The following is a 23,062-nucleotide window of genomic DNA, read 5'->3' on the forward strand; positions in this document are numbered from 1 at the left end:
GCGATCGCCGTTTTACCAAACCAAACAAATCACGATTCGTGATTGTATCCGTCCCGAGGCTCCATAGGTCCAAGACAACATATTTCACGGTTGCATCTCTCGTGGTGGTGGTGGTTGCAGGCAGGCACACATTGCCAGCGACAGGCTAAGCGCAACCGGGAAATCCCGACCTAGCACACTTATGCTCACCAAGCAAAAAGACACTAAAAAAAAAGATTGTTCGGCCTGCGAACCAGCCCGCCCTCCGACTTCTTCCACCACTTCCCGCCCCAACTCGACGCTATTACACCACCATCCATCCATCCATCTGCTCTATCTTGCTCACGCCATTCAATCCCACAATCGTGATACCTACCTGTCATCGTATAGAGTACCTACACTCAATTTCCAAGCCGTCCGTCCCGTCTTAAGAACCCCCCTTCTCCCCCACCACTCCAACGAAGGTCAGAAAGCATCCTCCGTCAACTTCACCATTCACTACTACCACCACACCATCCACCGCTACCACTACAAATACCCGCCGTAAAACAACCACATCCATCCATCTCCCCACAACACTATCATCACCTTCACTCTCCACCCTCCGCCTCTCGAAATGATTCCCTCCAAGATTGCCCGCGCTGCCACCCAGCACCGCACTCCCCTCATCTCCTTCCTCGGCAAGCGCACAATCCCTCGTACGTATCCCCCGGCCTCAGGCGGTTGACTCCGCTCTCCCGATCCCGTACTGACAAACTCTGCAGAGAACATCGACCACACCCCGCGGCCACACCCGCAGTCGCCGACCGGCGCACTCCCCACCAGCTTCGCCGAGTACCGCAAGACGGCCATCCAGCACGGCCCCTTGGCCAGCCAGCCAGCCGCCCAGACCGCCCGCGGCACAATTGAAGCTTCGGTCGGCGAGTTCTTTGACCGCAATCAGCTGCCCCGCCGCTTCTGGCGCATGACCATGTCCCCCAAGGAGATGGAGATCATCGAGAGCGGCGGTGCCGCCGCCTGGGCTTAAACGCTCACCTTTCTTCCTTCTTTCCTACGGTTCGCAAGTCATGGCGGTGCTTGGTTGAGGTGGAAAAAGCTGTGATTTCTTTTCTTTCTCTAATGGAACGGATATACCAACGGACGGATCGGCGGACGGATGGATGCATGGACAGATGGATGCACGGACGGACGGATGCGTTGGATTTCATTCCCGGGTTTGGGACACGATTGCTACCGGCACGATAACGAGGATACGGCGTTCAGTTCTCACTTTACAAAAATACCTACCGCCTCCGCACCACCACCACCACCACCACCACCACCACCACCACAATGATGAGCGGCAACGGAGGCGGATCATTTTCTTTTTTTCTTTTCTACGATTCTATTGTATAGTCTCCTTTCTCTTTTGTCGGGTTGGTTTCTTATGGAGTTTTGTTTCGTTTTTGATCCTTCCACTTCTTCGCAAGCTAGTTTCGCAGGAGGGAGGGGAGGTGGATTCTACATACCTATGGCATTTTGTACATACTATTCCGTGCTGTTGAGGAATCCGAGCAGAGTTTCTGTGCATACCAGCCCCCCCGTGATTTGATATCAGTGAGGTGTGTCGCGTCATACTCGATAAGCCTACTTGAACGATTGGCTTGAGCCTCGCAAAAGCTTATCTGTAAAATGGATGGGTTCACCTTGCTATTCTTAATTATTAATAGGAGCGGGCCGTTATGGGCAATGAGAATTGGGCGCTGGGAGCTCTGCGCAGTGCGAGTCTGCGGCTGAAAGGGGGGGAGGGGAGGAGGCGGGGGATGGTCTGTGCGGCGGCATGCGGGGAGACGACGTGTGATTGACTTTCAGGTATGTACCGGTATCTACCATATGTAGAGTACAGTAGATGGATGGAGGAGATCTGCAACGCACCGGTTACCCGAGTACTCTATGTATGTATTCTTCTTCTCCTTCTCTGTTTCAACTTCAAGATCATCAGCCCACGACAGTCACGTCAGGACTCAGGGCATTCGGAATCGGAATCTCTTCCAAGTTCCATGCAAGGCGCCGTGGCCCGTAACTACTCTGCTACACAGCTGCACAGCGCAAACTTAAACATTTCAACATCCCGCCGCGGAAGGTGGAATAACCACGCATGCCAAAACACCGTACACGCAGTTGCGACGTCCTCCACTGCTCCGCAATCACCCGATGAGAAGGGAATTATCCGTAACCACCCGATGAGAAACGAATTCTCCAGACTGACCAAGGATCAGTCAGCCCATGCCGTATGATCTCCGGTACATACCCGTCCGTACCTACCTATTACCTGTCTATTACCTTGCAAATTGCGCTGCCTTCAGGCTGCAGCATACATATTATGGGGATATCATGGGGATAGCGAAACGGAATGCAGGTGGAAAATCTCAGCTCTGCAACGTCGGAGGTCTGGTCTCCTATCGTAAGCCTGTCCTTTCGTTCGTTCGTTCTTTCGTTTTGTTCGTTCGTTCGTTTTGGGGGGATCTGCAACAGCGAAAATCGGATGGTTAGGATGGTGGGAAGGGAAGGAAAGGGGGAGTGCACACTGCACGTTTCGCCGGGGATCTGGGGATCCGGATCGGTGCTGTTACCTACAGACATAGAGTACCAACATAGTACTGGGTCGGTATGGTAGGTAGAGAGGTTGTATGGCAACGGAACCTGTATGCCATGAGAATTTCCGGACTCTAACTAACCCAATTGGACCTAGACTGATCTCTTAGCGTCCGGAAATTCTCATGGCATACAGGTTCCGTTGCCATACAACCTCTCTAGTACAATACATGCCATCGCACGAGTGCGTTGTGCGACATGTGCGCGACATCACTCTGTCACTCGTTGCCCGGCGTTCTCAAGCTGTGAAATTCGGCCCTTTGGTGCTGGTCACTGCTGCCACTGCCATTACGATTCTTCGATCATACCTACCGTATCCGCCGCTTGCCGTCGCCTGGCTGGGTTCGCAATCGCCCACCCCGCCACTCGTATGTACGGCAACCCGCACAATCGCTGGCCCATCTGGCACCACCCCCGGCGTCTCCATGACCGAGTTCATGTCCACTACCACCACCACCACCATCACCACCACCTCGGCTCTTGCTACGGAAACCGTTACCTTTACCGTCACCGTTACCGTTACCCATTCCCGCGATCATTCGGAAGTCTACTATGTAGATACGCAAGCGCACATCCGCTGTGTATCATTCGGCGACTGCCGCGTCTCCAGATTTTCTATCATCGACTCGAGCCGATTGAACTCATCACCTGCTTGAGTGGACTCATCCCATGGGAGCGATTACTACGTAGCAGTAGTACTGCAGTGGGTGGGTGACCATGCGGGAATCCTTGGTACCGTACGGCGTAGTTTTAAAAGCCTTTTATCGTTCTCCTCGCTCTCGAGGTGCTGGCAGAAATCTGCTGCAGAGATCGCAGAGATGCGGTCTAGGTACTCAGTACTCTACCGATAGGTATCCCCATCGATCATGGGAACCGGTTTCGGCCACCTCCATTAAAGTCAAGCCATTAGAGATCCACCAAGGGATGGAGAAGCTGGGAATTTTACCGGAAGAATCCTCTGCGAAACGGTTTGAGATTCGCTCAGAGTTATGCACTGGATCTCACTCGCTCAGTTCACGTGATGCTCGGTGATGCATCTTTTTTTCCGGCTCCCATCCCGCCAGATCTCAAGAGTGAGCGCAGGTATGTACCGAAACCTCCTGTAATGTTGCACCGATTGCTCGTGGATCGTGAATTCTTGAACGACGCAGTGATACACTGAAGGCTGCTCGTACTTATGTAGGAGCTTTTAATTTCACGTTTACGCGCGGGATATCGTTTCGCACCATTTATTGCGACTCCTGGGCCTCTCATTCGGAATTTCGTATATAATAGACTAGGTAAACAAAAGGAAAATGCTGAGAAGCGCTGAGCGGACTACACTCCCGATGACACAAAATCGTCTCTCTAATAGACACCACAGAGCTCCGGATGCGCCGGGTTAGTCAAGCACAGCGTCTGCGCGCTGCTATAAGACGGCCTGAACGGCCCTTCCGCAATTGCAGTCCTGCCCTTGCCAGCACACTGCTTCGCTCCGCTGAGTGCCATGTTCCTGAATACCGTACCGGATATCACCGAGTATCCAGGGAACATGCCATGGTCGGGGTACTTGTCGGAGATGACCATGGCGCATCCGCAGTTTTGGTACACGACACACCAGTTATTGAGGATAGTCACGCCGTCGGCGGCCATTGTTGTGCCGTGACGCACGCAGTTCTTGGCGGGGGTTTGTGTGGTAATCATGGATACTTTGGAGAGACGTTGGCCTTGAACGGTGATACTGAAAATATGTCAGCGGGCTAAAAACCAGCGGGGACAGGGATGGGTGCTTACGAGCCGAATGACCAAAGACAGTCTCTCATATCAGCTACACCACCACCATCGGTTCGTGTCTTGCTACAGGCGATCCTTCCATCGGTCTTGCGGGGAAACTCGGCAGCTATCAAGGGAGATACGCCGGCGGGGTCGGGAATGGGATCGCCGCCGCACGTGGTTGATGCCTTGTGGTTGATATCAGCTATAGTAACATGAGTCATTGCACGAAGATGACTTACTCGGATTTGAATGCGGAGTTTGATGGTTGAGGTTCCGAATGGTACTTGACCTCTCAGTGTAATCTCTCCTGCAAGTGCTATCAGTACGGGCATCTTCTAGCCACGGGAGGAATCCTGTTACTTACTTGCTAACGGGTTCCGTGGCACGTCAAAGTTGATAAAATTCTTGTCGCAAGAAGCCCCAGGGCTTGAAGGGGTATTACTCATACTCCACCCAGTGACAGAATCCGAATGTGCCTGGATAGTAGCCCCATCCATAGAGATTCCGTTTGCCGGGCCAACATGCATCAGAGCGAAGATATTGACGGTAAAGTGGGTTGCTCCCGAAGCGATAGTAATAATTTTGGTGGCGGCGAAATTCCGAAACTTACCGCTCCAGTCGCAGTTACCGCTAGTGGTGGGTGTCTGGCCCGAATCGGGAATACCACTCGGCTTAGGAACGGCGGTCGAGTTGGGGACACCACTCGACCTTGGAACCGTGGTGGACTTGGGAGTACCACTCGGCCTAGGAACCGTGGTGGACTTGGAAATAACACTCGACCTTGGAACAGTGGCGGACTCGGGAGTATTACTCGACCTAGGAACCGTGGTGGACTTGGAAGTACCACTCGACCTAGGAACTGTGGTGGACTTGGAAGTACCACTCGACTTAGGAATGGTGGTGGAATTGGGAATAACACTCGATCCAGAAACCGCGGTTGAAGCTGTAGAAAGTAGCTCTATACAGTTGCCGACGGCCTCTTCATCTATTAATTCTTCGTCTGTGCTTGCATCTAGCGGCGATGGCCCAGGAACTGTGGTGGACTTGGAAACACCACTCGATCTAGGGACCGTGGTGGAACCGGCAATACCACTCGAACTTGGAACCGTGGTGGACTTAGAAACACCACTCGATCTAGGGACCGTGGTGGACTTGGAAGTACCACTCGACCTTGGAACAGTGGTGGACTTGGGAGTACCGCTCGACTCAGAAACCGTGGTCGAAGCTGTAGAAAGCATCTCTATACAATTGCCGGCCGCCTCCTCATCTACTAATTCTTCGTCTGTGATTTCAGCTCGTGGCGCTAACCCTGCGACGGGGAGCGGGGAACCAGGCGAGACGACGATGGGGGGTCTAACTAGTTGTTAGCATGCATCGTCATTCGGAGAAGACCAAGTCCACTCACGATATCGGAGGAAAATCCGCCGCGGAACAGGACTCCGAGTAAGATGACAACAAATCCGTCGGAATTGGGATTGGAATAGAGCGAGGGAGAATAACTGGCGGGCCTCCTGGGAAGTTTCCGGCTGTCGGAGCTATGGCAGGTACGGCGATTGTAGGGCTGGGGGCCACCTTCGGGGTTACAGTGGTAATTCCAGATGATTGATCAAGAGGAAAGGCATGAGTAGTGAGAGAGAGGAACGAGAGTGTGAAGAAGAAAAGAATGTGTGCAGCGGTAGGTGCACCGAAACGGCTACGTGGCGTGAAGGGAATCATTGTGGAGGTGAGCTGCTGGCTCAACTGGCTTTGTTACGGCGTACAGATCGGTATATACGTACTGCTGGTGGTGTCCTCCATGAGCGGGGCAGCTCTACATATGTTAACCGCAGTAGGTTTCCTGCTTCCACAACATCGAGAACAGCTGTGATCGCCTAGCCATTTCCCATAGCCCCTCTAGATCTCTTCGTCCACGAACCTGACTCGTAAAGGCATCAGCAGTGGGTTTTCCACTACTAGGGTTCTCTCCATTGCCTCACCGGCGGGAGCAGAATTTCCCGATAGTGGCGGCCCCCGGTCGTGTGGCATATTGGGCAAGGAGAGAACAACCAGATATCGACGAAAATAAACCTTTGATTGCAGGTAATCAGGGTGAGGCGAACGAGGCGCAGGGCTCCCGGGTCCCAAAAAAAAGCTAACTGGCGGGGTGGCATTTTGAGACAGAGGGGCAACGACGAATTGCCGTCACAATGTCGGGGCCAGTGACAAGGCGCTGGGGCCAGGGGCGCGACAAGGCGTAGGTACTATGTGTACAGTATGGACGATCATGATCGCCGGTCAACCAAGGCCAAGCCGGCTTCGGGCCCGGGCCCCTCATGGGTGCAACAATACGGTATACCTAACAGTCGGCATCCCGGAGCTTCGGCACTATCGTAATTCAATATTCAAACTCCAAGGCAGTAAGGCACTACCATTTCGGCGTGAGGCTTCGAGTTACAAATTACAATTTGTGGTCATATGCAGCCCTTGGGGGATGCATTGGAGATATCTGTTCAGGCACTCGCGCAGCTACGCCCAGCCAGATATCAGGCGGTGACGATGTTCCGCAACCCGCCAGCATAGTTCAGGCAGGATGAGATGGTTATGGGTCTTCTAGCAAAGGAGGAAGGGCGAATGGACTGTAATCTCCGGATACAAGTCGAGCCCCCGGTGTGCATGCATGGGCACCGGAAGCAAGCGTCCCTCAAAAGAAGAGAGCGTCCCTATGTCAGTGAAGAAGATATGGTGGGAAGGAACGTCACAGTGACGAAACAGTGGTGGAATCATATTCTGATTTTATGCGTATATATCAGTCTTTTCCAAATTTCCTATCACAACCGTACCCAGATTCTCCAGTGTTTCCTCAGTATATGTATATGTATCGAGTTTGTTTTGTAAACACACAGGTGCTCGTGTATGTACACGGCTACATCGGAAAATCAAGACAGGATAGTGAAATCTAGCTCTGGTGGCTCTCCCTCTCCAATTTCTGCATAACGCATAAGTATCTCTCCCGAACGTGCACCAATGAAATCGTTCTCGATATAACCCTCTAGGAAACGTTCATTTTCAAGATAATATGCTCGTAGACCATGTAGCAAGTCGAGGAATCGTATGCCCGTACACATCTTGCCCGCGTTGTGAGGGAAGTCTTCGACATATAGCACCAGCGGAGGTTCGCGCTCGTCCTCATCGTCCTCATCGTCGTCTACGCCGTGAGATTCGTCCTCGTCGTTTGGTGCTTGATCCCCACTTCCATGCTCGGTTCCGCTCTCTTTGCCAGCTAGAGTGGTCTTGCCCCCGACAGAACGGCATACGAGGTGCAGGTATTGAAGACTCGGTTCTTCCTGCTCGATTATACCAGGATATACCATAGCCTCATGTAGTGGAGGCCAAGAGATGAATTGCATTCTCCACGAAGCTTCCTGGGCTGCCATCGGGCTGAGGTGTGATGCTGTGGTGAAGTCCGGCGAGTTGACCTCAGATACTTCGAGAGATGGAAACCACCGCAGACGATCGATGACAAACGAATTTAGGATGCGCGGAGTCTCAGCGACTTCGGCAACTCTGGCGTTGGAGGCGAATATTGCTCGTTGAAGTGGCGGTAGAGTCGTGATCAGTGAGTGCCAGACGGAGCTGACACGTTGAAGGCGCAGCAAGTCGCCTTGCGGGAGGAAGCGGAGAATATTGGAAAGCAACTCTGGAGTACTGAGGACTTCTCCCCGCCGACTCTCGGTAGGTTCGTGGTCCATTCAGCTTGCGGTGCGATAGCGGTCGGGAATGTGTTTGCGATGATGGCGGTGGGGATCAAAAGTGAGAGTGGCTTGAGGTTGGGTGTGAATGTCGATAGAATACTCTAAAGTAAGTAGGTAACTTTAGTGCCTTACATCCTACCGATGCAAGCGCCTTGCGAACCCCGCCCGACAATCCTCCACTATAACTCCTACATGTGAATACCACCTAGGCACCCCCATACAGCCCAGGGCAGTCCATACCGCTCTTTTGCTTGCATCAGTGTCCCCAAGGAATCCACCGACCCTCCAATAACTGCCGTGTACATCACTATTATGGAAGGCCGAAATTGTCATTCATAGTGCCCACAGTTGCAGGGACGTGGATAGGATCACCGGATCCTGGGAGATCTTACTGCAAGGTACCCGCAATTCTGCTCAGCCGAGAGAACCGCCACATACTGCGCATATCATCTGAGTTGTCTCCCTCTCCCACCGTATTACAAGGCAACATGCTGATCCTCTATCTTACTGCAGCACGCTTATGTACAGCCAATATGATCGGAGTGGTACTAGACACTAAGGTCTTCAGTGTTGCTCCCATGGTGTGGCATTGTATCAAGTCATGATGACCCCGTAAACACGATCGCCTCGTTCCGTCTCTGGCCTCTCTACTGATGCAGTGCCTTAGTATGAACCGAACTGATGAGGAATAGCCGAGCGTATCATCTGCTCCATGGGAACAGTATGTATACCAGCCGCATCGCCGGTTGTGTTTGTAGGAGCACTCTCGCCATCCTCCAATTATCTTCAAGATGTGGTTCCAAATGCTCTCGCTCTCCTCTTCTCTTCTCCTCCTTTGCGAACTGGCCCTTACTACCGCCGTCAGTTTCGACCGGATTACATCCGTCGTCAATGGTGCGGCGGAATACTCAGGCACAGCCGTTTCCGTATTCAACCCTCTTCCAACCTTGATGTACAACTGCGACGAGATGCCGGCGATTTGCAAAAACGTCGAACAGTACATGAATACCAACAACCTTGCTCCTATGGGAGCCGGCTGGGAGTTCCATTATCACAACAGTCCGGGCAGTAAAGGACATACCAAGAGAAGAGGCTCCGCTGTTTGTCCAAGTACCTGGGCAAAGAATAGGGTTCCTCAATGCGGCACCGATCCCACGCAACCGAACGTCGTCCCGGGCAACCTTCCTCCCATCGTCATGGCCAAAACTGCGGCGGGCTTAGGGAAGTTCAATTACGAGATCCCCGACACGACCGGAGCCTCTAGTGGTATGGCATTTACCTGTGACGAGTTCCCAGCGAGATCGTGAGTGTCCCAAACAGTGCCCCACCTAAGTACCAGATATTTACTTTTTTTTTTGCAGTTGGATTGAAGGGGGAACTGGTCCACAAGGCCGAACAACATCGACATACTGCGCGCCCAAACAGGTCTCTTGTGCGGGCACTCAATGGAAGGCTGTGCTGGCTACGAACCCGAATTACCCTGACACTGCGAGCGAGCAGGACTGGCAAGGAAGGGCCCACGCTTTCATTGGGGTATGTAATTATGTGGTGGCTTTGCTACTTAGCATACATTGTACTGACTGTGGTGCTCCCATAGGCTTATGCGGCGGCCAGAAGTGCTGATGTGATGAAATTTCACTTCACTACCACGCGCATGGGCACCAACGCCGTTCGAACCGCTGTTCAGGTTATTCTACCCCAATACGAAAAGTTAACGACAAAAACTCTTGTGAAAACGACGATCACCTCTACCCTGACCATCGTGGCGAACACGAAAATTGCCCCCGTGCGTAGAGACAACCAAGATAATGCCAATCCCGCTGCTGAGCCAACAACGAAGACGACGATGGCAACACCGACACCGGCGTCGGCGGCGGGTTTCATGAGTGCGAAGAACGCTAAATGCAGGGGTGGTTTCTGTGATCACTTGGAGAAAATGATGCGTTCCGCAATTCCTGCGCAACGGCGTCGTGCACGCTCGTTGCCCGAGACGACGCAAAGGCCGGCGAATGATGATCCTCAGATGCCTGGGTTTGTCGTCGTGGACATCATGGTGTAGGTTAGCTCGGACTATTGGGATATTATGGGTGGTGGCGAGGGGTATTTGTGGCTGGCAAATTGGTACGGAAAGGATGATGTATTGCTTTTTGTTTTGTGATTAGTAGTTAGCTTTTGTACTGCAGTTATGTACCGTAAAACCGTCCCGTAAGCCACACCTTAAGGCGACGTCCATCGTACATAGCTGCCTCATAATTCACCTAAAAATCTATTCTGTTTCCGCCTCGACTTATCACGTCTTCCCGTTGCTCGGATGTGACATTCAATCGCCTAGGTTGCGGCTACCTAACTAGATTTTCCTTCTCAATCTAGCACAGAAGGCCGATATTGAGCTGCCTCACAGCACTGATTCCATTCACTGAAAAGGTGAAGAGACTACACCCTCATATCACTGCCTGTCATAACATCCAACCACGCAAATAATGCCTTCTCATTTTTCGACCAGGGTCCTCTATATGAATCTGCCTTCCTTCCTAACGATTCTCCGGATATCTCAAGATCAGGTACTCTGTTTACTCTGCTTGATCAACGACGACGAAGTGATTTCGAACATGCCGGTCCCAGGATTCCCGGAGCCGATCCAAGGCCGCTAAACGCAGATCCGGGGAAGAACGAGGTGGAGAGAGCTTAGCGGCTGATTAGTCTTTCCATGGTTAGCGTAACTTCACTCATCTGGTCTGTGCTATGTATTTTTCACAACGCACGACTGGAGACGAATCGGCCATTCAACAATTATGCGACCAAAGCAAATCCTCAGTAAAACTATTTTGGTAATAACACTACAATATTGCGGGGTGCGTTCTTTTTCTACCCACTTTCTGTCATGTTATGTCCATTGTCTTCGTCGCGTCGACGCGTAAGATGCACATTTTTTTCTGCAGAATTGCTGTGACTGGAGAGGGCATCACGTAGTTAACGTGACTTGAAGGGTAATTATCAGATAACTTTTCAGCCCCAAGGAGGGCATTCTGTGCTTTTGCTCATTCTCCTTCACACTCGGTGACGCTGACTAAAGCGGGCCGGTGTATGCAATATCCATCCCTTCCAATTCCAATTTCAGTCCAGCTACCGGTACGGGATCCTCAAGGTTTTGCCCCATCAAAAGCCCGAACGCCTTGTGCGTTTCGTCCTCCGCCCCGACATTTCCGGAAGTTAGATCACCCAGGTATATATACCGGCATCGGATACTTAAATGCCCCTTACACACTCGGATACTCTTCTTCGTGGAACCACCGTGTAACCCAACAGTTGAAAATTAATCACCGATTCACCGAGAACACCTTAAAGTTATCGCCTTGTAGTTATTGCATTAATGGTTATAGACGCCAATTATACTATGTAGCCGAATACCAGCCCGGATGAATCACTGATTGAGGTAGCATAACGTATGTACATCGGACCACCGAGAAGAAAGGAACAAATTAAAGAAGGAAGTAGATTCTATATCAGCAAATAAAAATGCCGGTAAACCAATTCCATTGCGACACTCGGATTCGACATTATCAGCTGTTCCCGCGACGCCTGCCTACGGGCTATGCTATAAGGTATTATTGATTGCTTGGCCCCACGGCCAGCCCTATGTACATATAGATCTTCAGTGGAGGAGTCATCTGAATATATGTCCTGGTAGAGTTGGGCGTTGATATATGTCAATGCTCGGTATAAGCATATGCCTACCAATAGATTGAACAGGATGGCCGCGTCCTACGCCGGCGCAGGTACGATAATCCCCGCATGATAGTCGTGCCTGCGCACTGGTGGGCGCAGCCGCGCAGTAGTGATAGCTTATTTCAAAGTTCCGCAATAGCACGACTTTGGCAGATTAAAACTGGCATCGCCGCCGGACAAGGCACGATGAGGCTAGAGTTACAACTGGGGTACTTAAGTATGTACAAGCAGCTTTATATCACCATAAATCATGTCTCTTCGGCTAGCTCTAGCGGCAGGTTCTCGCAGTTCTTCTTCTTCTTCATCTATGATCTATCCACATCACATCACCATGCTCGCCTTCATATTCGTACATAGCCCTTCTGGGCGCTACCGCCGGTATCGTAACCTCATCGAACCTTGCGAAGTGTCAGTGGGTAGGCGTGGGTGGTTGCAGTGGACAACATCCGGTTTCGAGGCGCGATTGCCAGTTTTGCTGCAATGGATGTAACCGCAGTGGGACGGGATGCTGTCCCGCCGGGGCCTTTTGTTTATAGGCTTCGTGCATGTAGATTCTAATGTGGTTGAAGAGAAGATCCGTGTGGTCTTTGTGGGTTGCAATACATAAGGTCGTATTCACTCGCGGGACTCATTGCAAGTCACTCTTTCCTCCACCTATGCCAGACGTGTAGCGGGCTGAAGACGTGTGTATTGGCGGATCCCAGAGGCCGCTGAGGAAGATGCAGCAAGCGAGGTGTCCGAGTGGAACTCGGGAGCTAAGGGAGCGGGAAGAAATGGAGGCGGAGCTGAGGCGAGAGGAGGAGGAGGGGGGTGCTGGGGTTGAGGAGCCGGGATCACCCCCGCTGCTCCTCCCCACACCCACCTTCATGGAATCTCCTGGGGAAGAGGCAGGAGGTGAGGCGGAGTAGGGAACGGAATTGTCTTGTTCTAGTGTCATATCTTTGGTATGCTCTACTTATGTAGCTGGAACAGCCCAGGGCGGAGGGCGGGGGAAGCCACACCGGGCTGCTCGATGAAAGTTGGGATGGACAGCAGCGAGGAAACGGAGTGTGAACATGTATATTGCCATGATCTAGCTGGTCGCATGCAATCAGAGATTAAACAAAAATCTTACATCGCTTTGGCACTCTGGCAGAAGCGACGTTTATATAAGGAAGATGGTGGAAATACAGTCTCCTATTATTGGATTATCCTGCAAGGAAAGTAGTAGCCGTGTGCTCTTTGGAGCACCAGTTGATAAATTGCAGAACGCTTCTTCAATCACGAAAAAAGCCCCCGCGTGGCCTTGTGACCACGCACCCGGCGGAGGAGGATTAAACACCAATTCAATTTCTAGGGGCTTCCAAGCTACCCATCGGGGTGACAAAGGTTTTTGTTTTTTGTGTTGGTTCCCCACCACAGTAGAGTAGGTACCAACTTTTGCCAGAGTCTAGCACAGTATATCACTCGATGTGTGAGTGATCCCACACGATGCAGAAGTCTTGCATCACTATTTCGAAAGCCACGTCGGGGCGCTCGATGAAAGTTGGGTTGAACAGTGGTGTAGAGCAGGAGTGTAGATGTGTTGCCATGATCTAGCTAAATCGCATGTAATCAATGATTAAACAAAAAAAGGAGACGTGTATACTCTTTCATCACGGATTTCTATCGTGAGTCGAACGTGCTATTGGCGAGCCCATGCTCCTCTGGAATAGTCAATAAACCGCCCAATCAAGCCTTGACTTTTCTCGACTCCATCCGGGGCTGTGTGATCCATAATCTTTCGAGTCCATCGTGTAGGGATTGATAATGGAGTACCTATACCATGTATGTACAGTTGTAAAGAAATAATATGTCACCGATGGCTGAGATGATGAAGTTGTATACTTACCTATCGTGTTCATATAGAACTTCATAGTGCTGATCTGCTCTCGCAAGTGGACAAATCGCCACCTAAATTCTGGGGCACCGAGCAAGAAGATAATGCATCTTGACGTGCGAATAGGAACTCCCTCTTCGTCCTATTGCGCTGTCTGTGATGGTCATCCCCGAATACTAATACAGACTAATACCACAGCGTTTTGTGCTCTGCTTTTCAAGCACTGCTGTGGTGTGCACTTCGCGATTTCTTATTTCTATGTTAAGTATATATCGAGTGACAACTATGATGCCGAGTCGCTGCCGTGTGCGAAGACGGACCGATATAGTAGCGAGGTCTAGACCGAACCGGCTTCAGTTTACCTAGTCTAAATTTCACTCCCTTCCAATTCCGACCTTTCTCCTGTCTCAAACATCCCCACAAAGTCCGTCAATTCGAAACTACATACCTACCCAACCCGGTAATTACAGGTCCTAGTCTGAGACCTCCATTCCCCGGTTCTCCTCTATGTAAATACTCAAGAGAGCCCCAAGCGTTTTTCTGTTTCACGTATGTATGTAGGATGCCATTGGTGATTTCCCATTCCTAGTAGGTGGCGCACCGAGTGATATACATGGTTCGGACACCAACAGCATGCACAGCCGGACTGACCGAATGCCACATCGGCTACATATATGTATAGCCCACACGTCTTGGAACATTGTTGCGGTGCTTTGAACTTGGCGTGGGGGGTACATACATACATACATACAAAGGTGGCTTGGGCGACGCATCCAGTGGTATGTAACGTACGATCTTGTGTGGCGCTCATGCTACTAGTACATGGGCAGCTGAAGATTCGAGACACAGGATGTGAGACGGGGGAATAAGCGTGGGGTACATAACCCACGTAAGAGCTAGGGAACTGGTGGCGATTGATAGTGACGGTGACGACGATGACGAGTAATCACAGTACCCTAAGGCACGCCAGACGCCCGACGCCCGACTGGCTGATGTTTTACGGATCAGTTGTCCCGTGGCCATCTAGATACCTATGCGGCTGGAAGGAGGAAGGCAAGTAGCACGTGCATACGGACGTGCGTACCTTGTGCTTCTTCTCCCTATTCCTTCCAGCATGTCAGAATGCGCATTCCATGGGGACGGGGTGGGGTGGGGTGTGAATGTATGTGTGTGTGACTGAGGTATTTCCACCACTTCCATCCGGCAACATCCTGCATCCAGGCAGCAAGGCTGGCTGTCCCGGAATTCTTAAGTGCACATCCGTCCGCTGCTTTCTAACATTCCACGGAGGGTTTCGACGGGTACGGCTTCCACGCGGGGGGAAAATATGCCGAGATCCAGAAGAAAGCCCCCGGTACCACGCGGTCGTTTCGGAACACTACCTAGTCTAGTAGTTGCTCCTACGGTACATAGCAGGCCGCGGCAGTGATGATTGAGTTGAGGGGCTGCTTCCCCTGCCCGCTGGCCGCTGGCGTGGCCCCCCCTCGCGTCGGCTCCGACTGAATGGTCCCGGGATGATGCGATCCCTTTCCGAAGGCATGCAAGGAGAGGATTCGGTTCCCAGATGACGGAATGTCGGGATTGAGTGAGATATGGAAACTCGCTAATCATTTCCGAATATGAATAATTCTAGAATTCTTCTGCTCAGTGATAGGGCTTGTGATCTGATGTGACACGGGGATGGGTAGGTATCGATGTGCATTGTGCATTTGGGATCCAGTGACCGTGGAAAAGAATATCTAGGTCTTTGTCACCTTCAAGACACCATTAGCAATCTCTGCACTTTCGAACGAGCGCCTTATTTTCTCTAGGGATATCGGATACGGTGCTCGTCAACGACATCACCAAGCAATGTTGAGCCAGGACTTTGGCTTATCCATCGTTGTTGCGAACCTCTACCGATAACTATGGGAACGGTAAGCATCAGTTCACAAGTAGTTACGTCACCCCTTGACCTGCCATTGCGATTGTGGCTGGGGTGTATGCGTGTTGGTAAGGCTTTATCATGCCTAGTAAACGACGAAAATTCCACGGCCACCATTTATCGACCCAATTGTGCACGCTCACACGTTGCCGCCCGGCCTGTAACGTGGGGGGTCCAACTGCATAGCTGGAAATCTCGCGCGTATAGCACTTTCGAGTAGGTAGCCACCCTCGAACCGTCGGTGTTGCATATTTGGAGTCTGAGCATCCAGTGATCCGATCGGATATGCACTCGAATGACGAGGTACTCTTACTACAGTTGGAGAAGCTAGTCAGTGAGGCCGGAGAGTATAGCGACCGTATCACAGAGTCTGGCCTTTTAGTGGAGCACCGGAAGTTGTGGTCGGCTTCGACTCGTGACATCTCTCAGGAAGTCCGGTGTATTCCGCTCCGAGACTTCGCCTCGCCTCTGGCCCGAAGGGATCGGCTCTATATGTACAATACAGGATGAAGAGCTTCCAGAAGCTAGGTACCCGGCGATCCTTCAGGAACCGGATTGAATGGGATCTTCGAAGAGCCAGAAGTCGATCAACTCAATTCGTATTGCGGATGTTAGGGTTTGACGGAAGATCTCATGGTTCGCTTATCGAAGCTTTCGAAGGATGGTGGACCGTGGTACATGCATGGATAGTGGGCTAAGTAACTTCTTCCGAAACAACAACCAGAGTCCAGACGCCAACCAACGGTCGAGCCTTTCCTGCCTGTCACCTCATCTTCGCCTCCACCCCTCACGACCGAGTATCGCCACCACTAACTAGTCCCCACAAATGCCGAACGAGCGAGACGTCGTCCTGATCGAGCGCGACGAGTCGGGTAGCATTGTCGCCCGCTACGGACACTCCACCGCCGGCGCAGGCACACGAGCTGCCGTGAGTGCTCCCGGTTCCGGGAAAGGAGGAGATCGAAAGATCGCGACAGGTTTTTGACAGCTCCACCACTCGGAATGGATGGCTGATAGGGGAGGGGGGCGGTTGCAAACAACAGGCTACCGAAAAGCTAGCTCCGCAGCGGCGGCGGCCTTTGCTACAGCAGTTGATCACTATATTCCTTCCTGCAGGGTTTCCCGCCAGCGTCACTGAGGATTATGTTGGGTAGCACTCTCTCCCTCTCACCTCCCGTGATGAACGTGCTGGCTGCTGGCTGCTGCCGCCACGCCGCGCACCTGGCCCCATTGGCTAGCCCCCAGAATGCCATGCTGCGCGTTGTTTATCGAAGCCTCCGGAAGTTGTTACATGCAGCGGTACATTGACTGACTGCTGTATGTATGGCATCGACGGTACCAAGGTATCAAATCTTTGTACGGCATTATTCCGAATCAATTTATACGAGCCCCCATGCAGGGTGATATTGATTTCGTTCAGGACTCTCTACAAGCATTCTCCTCGTCCATTGCGAGCCTCCTCACTTCTCGGGCGGTTCTCCAAGGTGCGGCCTCCTTCTTTCGGATTCAATTGCGCGGATATAGGTATTCTGCACAAGGGCGAGGGAAAATTGCTAATCCGAAGACAGGTTTCGGTGTCGGGTGCGGACCATATCTACTCTACTTCCATTGCCCACCAGTCGCACAGTGTCGGCCGTTTCTAACCCCACGGTGCTTGCTTCGATATAGAGATGCAAACGCCTCAGCGACGAGCGCTTTATTGCTCACCATCGTGCAAGGTCCGATTGCTACCATTCCCAACGATCCCCCAAGCTCCCAGGGTAATCTATGGAATCTGACATGCTGGCGTGGGTCATATATTGAAGATTCTGTTGGCCGCGTCGCCACTATCCTGTTCGCTTACAAGTTTGGTCCCGCGCTGGAGGCTGAGTGCAAGACGTACCGGTTCCTTGCCGACATCTTTAACGATTCTGCCATGGTCATGGACTGTTTATCGCCGGTGCTCCCCCGGCTGGCGCGTGTCGGATTGCTATGCGTGTCAGGGTCGTTGCGGGCTTTATGTGGCGTCGCCGGCGGGGCGTCGAAAGCGAGCCTGAGTGTCCATTTCGCAAAGTCCGGCAATGTGGGCGAACTGAACGCAAAGGTGAGTAGATAGTCTTTCCCAGCACCGAAATGTAGGAAGTGCATGCGGGGCTGATGGGACGCACGTGGGCTGCGGATTGGCCATCAGGACTCCAGCCAGGAAACAGTGATTAGTCTCATGGGGATGCTGGTAAGCCTCGCGTTTTTGGTTTCATAATTCTTCTGTCACCCGTAGTCACCCGGGTGGAGGCCGAGTTCCGTGGAGAAAGCCGTGGGAAACAATTGGACTTGGTAAGGCTGAGGCGGAGTGTATCCGCTCAACCGGAGGGGCGGTTGGCGGCGGCATTCGACGGAACGGCGCGATGCGGTGCGGTGGTGAAATGATCGTGTGCTCGGAATTGACCGCTAACCTCCCTCGCCACTGGGTCTAGGTGGGTAGCTTCGTCGTCTCACACATCACTTCTCCGGCGGCGACCTGGATTGCGCTCATATCCTTGTTGGCGGTTCATCTGGCAACAAACTACAAGGCTGTCAGATGCGTTGCCATGCGGACACTCAACCGCCAGAGGACCTGCATCGTGGTTTCGCAGTTCCAGCAAACAGGAATAGTCCTGACGCCGAAGGAAGTATCCCGGCGCGAGCGTGTTCTCGAACACGATGGCATTCTGAGATGGGGCGAACACTCTGTTCTCGGATTTGGAGACGTGGGCGTCCAATTTGCCACTGTGCTGGCCTCGCTTACGGTCGAAGTCGCATCGTTCGACGACAACGCTTCCAGACGGTGGATCCAGGAAGTCGCGGCGATATTCCGCATGCAGAAGTACATGCTGTGGCCAGCTACGACTATGGGCCGGCGCCGTCTGCTGCTGGCCGGCTCTTCCCTTCCCACCGTCTACATTTGCCTAAAAGTGGGAGCAACTGCAAACGATCAAGTGAGGGCATGGAGTCACGCACTACTCGTAGCGAAGGAGCTGGTTTCTCGGCGGCAGCGACGGACGCGCCAATCGTACGATAAGAAAAGTGATGACGATGACGGCGGGATGGCGGTGGTGTCGGTGGTGTCGGAGAGGGTTGCAGTTCTGCAAGTCACAATGGATGAGATGGATGGGAAATTCGCGGCGCTCGCATCGCAGCTGGCAGAGAAGGGATGGGATCTCGACACGGCGTGCATCGAGACGAGAAGTGGCTTTCGAATCACGGTCATCGACGCTGACCACGACGAAAACCCCGACCACGACCACGACCCCGGCGAGGTTCCCGGCACCAGGGAAGCGCGCGCCGACGGCTCCTCCTCCTCCTCCTCCAGTGACGGTGGCGTGGTCGAGACCAAGACCGAGTCGCCTCCCGCCTATCGCGAAAGCAAAAAGGCAGTTTGACGGCTCCGATGACACCCGCCTGTTGGACAATCTGAGAAGAGGGTTGACAGTTGTTGGGGGGGAGTCAGGCTCGGCTTTCTTTTTCCGTAAGGGAGAAGTGGATTAGGCGACGTGGTCGCGTGGGAAGGAGTGTGAGATGAGCGTGCGTTTTTTTTCTCTTTCTCTCTCTCTGTGTCTGTATGCTTTGCGACGAGGAGCGAATTTTCTGTTCATTGTTGGTTGGCAGGCCAGGCTCTGGTCCGTGTGTGTATGAGGGTCAAGGTTTCATTCGTGGTGGAGATGGATGAATGAATGATGTCGTCGACGGGATGCTTGTCGTTTGGGGCTCGTGTGTGCACTGTGCTTGGAACAATTGCAGGCTTCTCGAACACTTCCGAGTTTAGAAGGAGGAAGGCAAAAACACAGCAAAGGCAAAGCTTGGTTTATTGCTTCTTCTTCTTTCTTTCTGTCGCGCGCCCCCTTTCTTGCATGCACGCACGCGGTACCTTTTTTTTTGCTTTCTTTTTCTAAAGCACGCACATACTCAGAGAAACTGTATGGCCGAATCGCAATTACAACAGAGCTTGCGCGAGCTGTAACTTGTTGTTTTTTTTGCATTTGATTTTACGCATAACGCTGCATGCGCCGCCGCCGGAGCCCGGACTAGCTCGCAAGAGGGGGGTTAGACCAGACCATACACCGTAGACCGGGCCCATAGGGAGAATCACAATCTCAGCGGGAGACAGGGAGAGAGGCTGAGGGGCGGGGAGGCTCGCGCACGTTGCCTACTCCAGACATTATTCCGGGTTGCTATACCTACTCTACTCTACTTTCTGGAGTGAGTGCGAAGGCTGGTCGTCGGGACACATCTCCATCTCCATCTCGGTCGGACGAGGATGCTGACGGGGAGGGGGATGAGGGTGTGCTGACCTCCGCTCCGTCTCCGTCTCCGTTTCCGCGCCGAGCCGCACTGCGCCGCGCCGCAGGGTCCTGCTATAGAGTAGCTCTGTGTGATGCATCTGTGTGTATGTGCTTATGTAGATATGCATGTCTATGCTACCTACGTCGACGGAGCTCTCCAGCTCGGCTGGCTGGCTGTCCCCTTGGCTGTCTGGCCCCGTGGTCGAGTCGTGTGGCATTCTGTGGTCTGCTAGAGCGTAGTAGTCGTAGCATCATACCGTAGCAGGAGTTGTAACATCATACCGTAGCAGCAGTTGTAGCATACCTACCATGGTTAGCATCAGCAGCAGTTGTAACCTGTAGTGGGTAGTCAACGCTACCTCCACGCTACCCCATGGTATCAAGTGGCATCAAGTGGCATCAAGTGGCATCACCAACGTAAAATTGAGCGATCCCCAGGCTCCAGCTGTATCGGAGATTAAAAGGGACTGTTCAAAGTTCCAGTTCCAGCGCACACCGTAGGTAGTTCATACTCCAGACTCCAGAGTCGAGAGTGAGTCCAGAGTCCAGAGTCCGAGTACCAGGTAGGTATGTCTCGGTCGGTGCTGGCGGTGCTCGCGGTGCTGATAAAGACAAGTCCACACGGCTACGGGTATGGTACATACGGTGCATACGGTGCGGGCATGGAGGTCTCGGAAAGGACGGCGCTGTGATTTCCTTTTCCTTTCCTTTTGCTTTGCTTTGCTTTCCGTTCACGTTGATGATTGCGGTGATCGGTGTGCCTGCTGCCAGACTATGTACCCACTAGAGTACCGGTACCATACTCACTGCCAGTGCGAACCGGGGAGCTCACGAAGCTCTGCTCTGCTATGTATGCTATGCTCACGATCGGAAGTAGAGTAGGTACTCTAGCTAACTAGGGTTGATGGATGTCATTCAATCCTACATATCCAATCCAATCCAATCGATCGGCCACCCAGCGACCGACCACACGCAGTGCGCACACACGGGTTCCATCCCCATGCCCATCCCCAATGCCCATCCATCCCCCGTCCCCATCCATCCCGTGGACCCGTGCCGTGTGTGCTCACTGCTGGGAGGGGAGGGGAGGGGAGTCGGGCTTTCTTTGCTTTTGCTTTTCTTGTCTTTCTTTTCGGGAAAGTCCACGCCCGACGCGTACTCCATCAAACTCCATCAATGATCAAACTCCATCAATGATCAAACTCCATCAATTGATAATGGCTTTTTTGTTTGTTTTTGTTTTTTTTTTTTTTTTTTTTCTGTTTTGTTTGTTTTGTTTGTTTTGTTTGTTTGTTTTGTTTGCGCACATATTCTAACTACAGAACGAAAATAAAACAAAACCAAAGGGCAGTTTGTTCCCTCGCTTTCCCACCTCGCGTGAGCTCCGTGCCGGGCTCCGTGCTTCCGTGCTGAGTGAGTGCATATATTCTCCACCTTCTCCACCTTCTCTACTCTAGAGTAGAGTAGGTACGGTATCTCGCCGCGAACTTCCCATCAGACGCCGGCCGGACTGCCCTCTGCCGTGAGTATCCAGTGAGCGTACGATGTGTGGAGTGACCGCCCGCGCGAAAAGCACGAACTTACTCTACTCTACACAGAAGGAAAAAAAAGATGAAAAGAACCCGGCGCGATCCATCGACTGCGGGCGCGGGCGCGGGTGCAGTGGCGGAGGCGAAGGGCTCGCGCTCCGAGTCAGGAATCAGGAATCAAAATCAGGTGAAGGGCACGGAATCAGGAATCAGGCACCGTGTGGCGCCACTGGCCCACTGGTCAGAGTACTCTAGAACACTCCACCTCCAGCGCCACAATTGCCACAATTGCCATAGTATCACCACCCGGGAACGACAATCGGGAACAACAAGGGAACGACAAGGAACGCCTAAGAACGACGATGTCTCCTTCCCTCCTCCATCGCGGCTGCATACACTGCATACACTGCATACACTGCATACACTGCATACACTGCATACACTGCATATCATACATATCATACTGCATGGAGCACACATCATATGTATATCTATACCAGTATGTATGTACGAGTACCTACGGGGATGGAGAGAACTTGACAGAACCCTGATCGATCTGCAGGTGTTTGCCATTTTGCCATCTATTTGCCCTCTATATATGTGTTTATTTAGTTTCAATCCGGCACTCCTCGTTCCGCTAATCCTCGTTCCTCGTTCCGCTACTGGGGGGCAGGGTGGGGATGAGGGACTGGGATCGCACGAGGAAGAGGAAGAAGAAGGAAGGAAGGAAGAAGACGTCGTCGTCGTCGTTTTCGGCCGGCCAAGAGCAAGAGTGCTCACTGAGTAGGTGAGTACACTGCTTATGCTGTATGGGTTGTGGGTTGTGGGTTGTGGGTTGTGGGTTGTGGGTTGTGGGTTGTGGGTTGTGGGTTGTGGGTCACCTGTTGCCTTTGATTTCACTCTCCCACTCCCACTTTATTCCATCTACACACTCTACACACATACCCTGCTGTAACTTGCTGCAGCCTGCAGGTGGGCGGATGTCCAGGAAGGGGAAGTCGCAGAGTCGCAGAGTCGCAGTGCGCAATTCATTCAAAGCTTGGCGGGTGGGGAGGAGTTAGAGTGGATAGACGCGCGATCGGCCGTGGGCCATGGGCCATGGCGACGGGTCGAAACGCTGTAGGCGCGTGAAGCCTCGGGTTTTCTTGGGTTTTCTTGGGTTTTGCTAAGCCCGAATGGACGGCTGCGATCCGAGAGCGGTATGCACTGGTGGAGTAGAGGTTACGGTGATTGACCGCGCTGAACGCTCGACGCTGGACGACGGCGAGGAATGGGGCTGGTTTTTTTCTTTTTTCGCTGGGTTGAAGGTTTGAGGTTTGATGCCGATGGTGGAATGGACCAGCTACATACCACATACATGAGTTGCTTGCGTACGAGCCAGCTCGATTATGTATTATGCTCACTGGTTGTACTGTACCGCAAACTCGCAGCGAATAGGTACCCAGAGTAGCAGCGGTCCATTCCAGTCCTGTCCAGTCCATCCGGTGGACTCTACTCTAGATAGTTACGGCGCTGGAATACCGACCAGCCAAGTCAAGCTGCTCTTTGCACCGATGCCCAAGTATGAAGGAGCAAGACACCTTTGGGGACGACGGCAAGTTGATTGATTGATGCTTGAATGGATTACC

At 52.4% G+C, this 23,062-nt stretch overlaps 6 protein-coding genes across 6 annotated transcripts; 5 read left to right on the forward strand and 1 right to left on the reverse strand.

Annotated features, from left to right (window-relative positions):
- Nucleotides 1-595: 595 nt before the first annotated feature.
- Nucleotides 596-1,006, forward strand: BZA05DRAFT_415886 (uncharacterized protein; the record flags this gene model as incomplete). The annotated part of the gene is made up of 2 exons (XM_051485339.1): nt 596-677; nt 744-1,006. 2 exons carry the CDS (start codon nt 596-598, stop codon nt 1,004-1,006), a joined length of 345 nt encoding a protein of 114 aa, XP_051343184.1.
- A 541-nt stretch (nt 1,007-1,547) lies between these two features.
- On the forward strand, nt 1,548-2,774 carry BZA05DRAFT_387588 (uncharacterized protein). The gene is made up of 3 exons (XM_051482601.1): nt 1,548-2,222; nt 2,284-2,630; nt 2,710-2,774. Exons 1-2 carry the CDS (start codon nt 1,833-1,835, stop codon nt 2,509-2,511), a joined length of 618 nt encoding a protein of 205 aa, XP_051343185.1. The 5' UTR covers nt 1,548-1,832; the 3' UTR covers nt 2,512-2,630; nt 2,710-2,774.
- Nucleotides 2,775-7,122: 4,348 nt separating this feature from the next.
- BZA05DRAFT_387595 (uncharacterized protein) lies at nt 7,123-8,179 on the reverse strand. The gene has a single exon (XM_051482602.1). It carries the CDS (start codon nt 8,094-8,096, stop codon nt 7,284-7,286), a length of 813 nt encoding a protein of 270 aa, XP_051343186.1. The 5' UTR covers nt 8,097-8,179; the 3' UTR covers nt 7,123-7,283.
- A 723-nt stretch (nt 8,180-8,902) lies between these two features.
- On the forward strand, nt 8,903-10,158 carry BZA05DRAFT_332137 (uncharacterized protein; the record flags this gene model as incomplete). The annotated part of the gene is made up of 3 exons (XM_051480630.1): nt 8,903-9,402; nt 9,461-9,632; nt 9,697-10,158. 3 exons carry the CDS (start codon nt 8,903-8,905, stop codon nt 10,156-10,158), a joined length of 1,134 nt encoding a protein of 377 aa, XP_051343187.1.
- Nucleotides 10,159-16,048: 5,890 nt separating this feature from the next.
- BZA05DRAFT_168716 (vitamin B6 photo-protection and homoeostasis-domain-containing protein) lies at nt 16,049-19,137 on the forward strand. Its single transcript, XM_051479178.1, has 7 exons — nt 16,049-16,535; nt 16,651-16,757; nt 16,951-16,963; nt 17,028-17,325; nt 17,413-17,690; nt 17,778-17,819; nt 18,061-19,137. Exons 1-7 carry the CDS (start codon nt 16,434-16,436, stop codon nt 19,003-19,005), a joined length of 1,785 nt encoding a protein of 594 aa, XP_051343188.1. The 5' UTR covers nt 16,049-16,433; the 3' UTR covers nt 19,006-19,137.
- A 2,101-nt stretch (nt 19,138-21,238) lies between these two features.
- BZA05DRAFT_168783 (uncharacterized protein) lies at nt 21,239-22,269 on the forward strand. The gene is made up of 3 exons (XM_051479179.1): nt 21,239-21,427; nt 21,504-21,941; nt 21,997-22,269. Exons 2-3 carry the CDS (start codon nt 21,517-21,519, stop codon nt 22,073-22,075), a joined length of 504 nt encoding a protein of 167 aa, XP_051343189.1. The 5' UTR covers nt 21,239-21,427; nt 21,504-21,516; the 3' UTR covers nt 22,076-22,269.
- The last annotated feature ends 793 nt before the right edge of the window (nt 22,270-23,062 follow it).

This window comes from Tricharina praecox (assembly GCF_024521635.1).
Source record: "Tricharina praecox strain CBS 144465 chromosome Unknown BZA05scaffold_3, whole genome shotgun sequence".
NCBI lineage: Eukaryota > Fungi > Ascomycota > Pezizomycetes > Pezizales > Pyronemataceae > Tricharina > Tricharina praecox.

Excerpts from the sequence above, each read along its gene's own strand:
- BZA05DRAFT_387588 (XM_051482601.1), top strand. The coding sequence starts at position 1,833 with ATGTACCGGTATCTACCATATGTAGAGTACAGTAGATGGATGGAGGAG. Across the intron at positions 2,223-2,283 it reads TGAGAAACGAATTCTCCAGA|CTATTACCTGTCTATTACCT; the intron begins CTGACCAAGGAT and ends GTCCGTACCTAC.
- BZA05DRAFT_387595 (XM_051482602.1), bottom strand. The coding sequence starts at position 8,096 with ATGGACCACGAACCTACCGAGAGTCGGCGGGGAGAAGTCCTCAGTACT.
- BZA05DRAFT_168716 (XM_051479178.1), top strand. The coding sequence starts at position 16,434 with ATGCCGAACGAGCGAGACGTCGTCCTGATCGAGCGCGACGAGTCGGGT. Across the intron at positions 17,326-17,412 it reads ATTGCTCACCATCGTGCAAG|ATTCTGTTGGCCGCGTCGCC; the intron begins GTCCGATTGCTA and ends CATATATTGAAG. Across the intron at positions 17,691-17,777 it reads TGGGCGAACTGAACGCAAAG|GACTCCAGCCAGGAAACAGT; the intron begins GTGAGTAGATAG and ends ATTGGCCATCAG.
- BZA05DRAFT_168783 (XM_051479179.1), top strand. The coding sequence starts at position 21,517 with ATGAAAAGAACCCGGCGCGATCCATCGACTGCGGGCGCGGGCGCGGGT. Across the intron at positions 21,942-21,996 it reads ATATCTATACCAGTATGTAT|GTGTTTGCCATTTTGCCATC; the intron begins GTACGAGTACCT and ends ATCGATCTGCAG.